This window comes from Ricinus communis, chromosome 6 (genome assembly GCF_019578655.1).
Source record: "Ricinus communis isolate WT05 ecotype wild-type chromosome 6, ASM1957865v1, whole genome shotgun sequence".
Classification (NCBI taxonomy): Eukaryota; Viridiplantae; Streptophyta; class Magnoliopsida; order Malpighiales; family Euphorbiaceae; genus Ricinus; species Ricinus communis.
Genome location: NC_063261.1, coordinates 15,026,107 through 15,031,536, shown reverse-complemented (window position 1 = coordinate 15,031,536; position 5,430 = coordinate 15,026,107). Strand labels below are relative to the sequence as shown.

The following is a 5,430-nucleotide window of genomic DNA, read 5'->3' as shown; positions in this document are numbered from 1 at the left end:
CAAAATCTGAATTCGGACCCAATAGGACTATTAACATTAAATTATGGTGAACATAGTCTTCTCCTTCACAACATTCAAGATCCATTTGATCCAGAAAAGAAAATTGCAGGATTTGAATCAGGGTTCATTCATTGCCTGCATTGAGAATCGACATTAGAAATAATTTTTTAAAAAATATAATTTTTTATTATCATCATTTTCCTTTTGTTGGGCCTTGAGTTGTGTGATACAAAATCCTGAAGGAAAAAGATGGACAGTAGCTTCCAAAACTATGCCCACATCAAAAGGATAACATAACTCCACATGATCTATTCCAAAATTTGGTAAACAGCTTCTTTCAGTCTCACATTTTCTTTTCTTTTTAAGTCCATAATCTGAATTTATACCATCTCCATCTCCATCTCCATCCCCCGCCACCCCACCACCGTACAAGGCGGCGGTGAGCCCTCAAACAATGAACTCAATTTTCTCCACTCTCCTCTATTGGCTGGTGAACCACCCCAAAATCCTCTATTTTTCATGGACCCAAGGCCAAACCTTTGGCTCTACTCCACAATTTCTCATTCTCACAGTCCTTACTTATCTTATCTTCACTCTCCTCCTTTCTCATAAATCGTTTTCACTTTCTGGAACCAAACTCCTTAAACCCATCACAGCCATCCATAGCCTTACCCTCTTTCTCTTATCTTTAATCATGGCCATTGGTTGCATCCTCACCATCATCTTCCGCACACATAAACTCCACCATGCCATTTGCTTCCCTCCTCAAACTAAATCATCTGGGCCCCTCTTTTTTTGGGCCTACATATTTTATCTCTCAAAAATCCTTGAATTCATGGATACCCTCTTGATCATTCTCAGTAATGCAATCAAAAGGCTGACATTTCTCCATGTCTATCACCATGCTACTGTGGTGATCATGTGCTACTTGTGGCTATCCACTTGTCAATCTTTATTTCCTGTTGCTTTGGTTACTAATGCACTTGTTCATGTGTTGATGTATTGGTATTATCTGTTATGTGCAGTGGGGATTAGGCCTAAATGGAAAAGATTGGTTACAAATTGTCAAATTGTGCAGTTTGTGTTCAGTTTTTTGATTTCAGGTTTGATGTTGTATTATCATTTTAGTGGAGTAGGGTGCTCTGGAATATGGGGTTGGTGCTTCAATGCTGTTTTCAATGCTTCCCTTTTGGCTCTTTTTGTGGACTTTCATTTCAAGAGCTATGCCAAGAAGAATATTGATGATAAAGATAAACGGCCGTGAATTTTGGTGGGTTGTTATCATAATTATTTTTCCAATTTATTATTTATTCACTTCTAGAATTGTTTAATTGAGTTATAATTAATGGCTTGGTTGAATTGCAATGTTATTTTAATTTTCTTTTTATATTAATGGGAGGCATTACGAGTCTATAACATTGTAAAATTAGCCATGTTCTTATATTCTCTAAAGACGAAGATTCATGTAGTTTATAATTGACGACTTCTAAAAATAAATAGTCCACGTCTTTTGGGTTGGATCTCAAATTACTTTTATTTAATTATTGATGTATCATTCTAATGTATTATAACTATATGATATTATATAAATCCATCACAATCAATATTAGTTTAAATTTAATAATTTATTAATATAATTGAATACTAAATTAACTAATTATGTATTATATTTAGTTAGGGACCAACAATTTACATTGGTTTTATATGTTCTTTTATTTATTTTTAAAATTTAATTACTAATTCTTAATAATTATAAAGATCATTTAAATAATCTTAATTTATATAGATAATTGGAAATTATAAATAAACTCATTAATAATTTAAATTAGAAAACTGTATGCTGTTTGTGAGAATCTATAAAAACTTATATTATTTTAATTTAATAATTTATTAACACAATTAAATACTAGATTAGTCAATTATATATAATATTTAGTTATTGATCAATCAAATATATTATTTTATTTATTAAAATTTCTATTTATTTATAGAATTTAATCATTGATATTATATAATCTTGACTTACATAAATAGTTATATATAAAATTTATTAACAACTTTTATTAATAGGATGTATAAAATAAGTAAATTATTTTAAATTATATTGATTAATTATTTATAATTAAAAAATAGACTTATAATAGTAGGGTGCCATAATAATATTATAACAAAATTTATATTTAATTGTTTTTAAAAAATAAATTTTATGACAGTAGAATGGTACTCTCTAGCAAAATCCATTATTGATGGACAAAGTTCTAAGATGGTTTCTTAGTATTAATAATATTTAAATTAATTTTATTTAATAAAATTCCAATTAATAATAACTTTAATCGGATAATTATCGAACGTTGATATACATGTTTCTAAAAGAAAAAAAGAAGGCAAAATCTGTAGGGTGGGTAATACTAGGAAAAGTTAGCAATTACAGTTATAATGTTATAAGTGCCTGTTTTGCAATTTATCGAAATTGATTCGTTAGATATTGGAATAATTATACTAATGGCGACTGAATTTTATGCTAAATTTCATTTTGATTATATATATTTTTATTATTTCATTACAATTATTAAATTTTAAGTTAGACAATAAATTAGTCACTTATTTAAAATTTAGAGATTTAATTTGCTAAAATAATGATATATCAAAAACTTAAAATGTTAGACTAACACATATTTTAAAAAATTAAAATGTTAGACTAATATGTGTTTTAAAAAATTAATAAGTCACTATCTTAATCATCAAATCATTTAACCAAACTATTAACTTAATTCAAAATCAAATCCAACTGTAGACTTCAGAAATCCTCTAGGCTTTGATTATAAATCTTGGTTGTTTTTTGCCGCTCGGAACCGGATCATATAAGATATTACACATCTATTAGAGGGGTCCCGCTTTGATACTATTTGTAATAATCCGGAACCATATTACACATCTACTAGAAAGGTTTGATACTATTTGTAACAACCTGAAATCTAATCACATGAGAGGTCCTGCTCTGATACCATTTGTAACGATCCGAGACCATATTACACATCTACTAGAGGGGTCTATTACCATTTATAAAGATCCAAAATCAAGTCACATGAGAAGTCCTGCTTTGATACCATATGTAATGATCCAAAACTATATCATAGGAGATATTGTCTGCTTTGGCTCCTATTAGCATCACAGTTTTGTCCTCTTGCCGGATTCGAGAACTTCCCAGTAGGTCATCCATTCTGAAATTTTATCGAACCAGTCACGTTTAATTATAGCCAAACAACCAAAAAATGTATCATGTGATTATTTCCAACTCTTTACATATATACTATCAACCTTTCCTCGGTCTATTTCAATGTGCAATTCAATTCATTCGTGTATCCCCATACCTTAGTGTACTGTCATCCTAGAACTATTAGAAGCCGCTCTTTATCCAAGCATTTTATCTTTGCCCCAGCGTCCACTTTCCGTCCTCATCATACCATATCTCTAAGTCAGGCTGTCACAACTTTATTTATTTATTTTTATGAAGATATTATTTCTAAAGTTAAAAATATAATGATGATAACAATAAATAAGAAAGAAGGAGAGTAAAAAATGAAAAAGAAAGAGTCTTCAACCACCAAATTAGTAATATTTTTTACAATTGTTTATAGTTAAGCTATCATTTCAATCATGTTTGTTACATGTCTATATATTTATTTCAGAATGCGTCATCAGTTCTATTTAGTGTAAAAACTTCAATATCAAATGAGTGTCTAACTATCAAGTTATTTATATAATTGAAAAATAACGAGTATGGAGAAATAACAGTGGACAAGCCATATAGAGAATAATGGTAGAGGCCCTTCAAAATAATAAATGTTTTAAATTATTGAAATTGTAGCATATGAGGATTTATTATTAATGATAATTGTGTGACTTATAGTAAATGTTTTATTAATTTATGATTATAGATTGTGAATTAGGAATAAAACACGTTTAACAATATTGGCATGTTTAGGATTTATTAGTAATAATAATTTTATATTTTATATTTATATTTATATGCATTTTATTTAGCCTCTCATAATTTTTATATTGATATTTCATTACAATTTATTAAATAATTTGTTTTAAATTTAAATAAATAATATTTTTAATGAGTATTAAATATAAATTAATATAATATAATTAATTTCTCATTAATTTTAATAATAGTTGAAATAGAAAAAAAATAATTTATATGCCCCAACTAAAGTGTTGGGACTATATTAAACAAAAAAAAGGGAAATTACCCATGCCTCTATTCCACCACTTGTGTGTAGAGAAAGTTAACATCCCTTGCCACATCTCTAAAAGAGTACCTTAAATTTTTTAAAAACACTTTTTAAATTATCCTAAATTATTAATTTATCCTAAAGTGAGAAAAGTCAAAAGAAATTAAGAATATTTTATTATTTTTTCTTTTTCTTTTTCTCATTTTTTAAGAGTTATATTTTTTTCTTTACTTATTCTCTCTCTTTTTTATATTAATAAAAAAATTGACTAAAGAGTAAAATAGAATGTTATTGAAACACACATGAATTTCAATATAAGTATAAATAGAGAGTTAATTGTTTATAATTAATAAAGAGTGTGTTGGGAATGTTATAAGAATCTTGAATCTTTTTTTTTTTCCTCCTCTTGAGTGCTCATCAGAATTGATATGCAAATCACTTCACTCGATCAATTTATTTCATAATTAAAAAATAATAATAAATAATTAAAAAATAACTAGAAAGTAATTTAAAAAAAATCATAATATAAATTTAAGAAAATAAAAAAGTATAAAATTTAGTCATGTGATTTAACTTTTTGATACAAATGATTTTGTAGTCAGTTTTGTAATACTTTAGTCTTCTGAGAATTAAAAGGTTAACAATTTATATCCAAATTCACTAACACTGTTAATTTCAAAGCTACTTTTTAAAGCAATATATCTATGAAAGTGTTTAATATAAACAATCATTTTCATAGATTTAGATTGATGGAATTGTCTAAGTGCACATTTGACATGGCTACTTGGTAGTTATGATTTGTACATCCTCTATTTTTTTATTATGCAAGGGTTCTTTTATTTTTCTTGTCAGGTAAGGTTGTTTGCAGATTTAGATATTGTGCTATCTTGTGATAATGGTATCTAAATTTTAGGTGCTCAATTCTATTAACTTTGATTAAATTAAAATTGTAAGGATTTAGTAAAAAATGTAATCTTATAATGTTTTAACTACAAATTTTGTCTCTTTAGAATATTCTTTTCCAATTAGAAAAAATGAAATTTTACTATTTTATTAGGATTTAGTAAAAAAAGGCCACTGTTTTTCTTTTTTAATTTACAAAATAAATTAGTAATGAGTAGAGTGTTTAGATGTATTTTTATAAGGCATATATTAAAAAATGTATATTGGTAATTACCATAAAGCCATA

The 5,430-nt window shown here is 26.9% G+C and overlaps 1 protein-coding gene across 1 annotated transcript; it reads left to right on the top strand.

The window, feature by feature from the left end:
- Positions 1-267: 267 nt before the first annotated feature.
- LOC8281950 (elongation of fatty acids protein 3-like) lies at positions 268-1,416 on the top strand. The gene has a single exon (XM_015726747.3). The coding sequence runs from the start codon at positions 455-457 to the stop codon at positions 1,262-1,264; it is 810 nt and encodes a 269-aa protein (XP_015582233.1). The 5' UTR covers positions 268-454; the 3' UTR covers positions 1,265-1,416.
- The last annotated feature ends 4,014 nt before the right edge of the window (positions 1,417-5,430 follow it).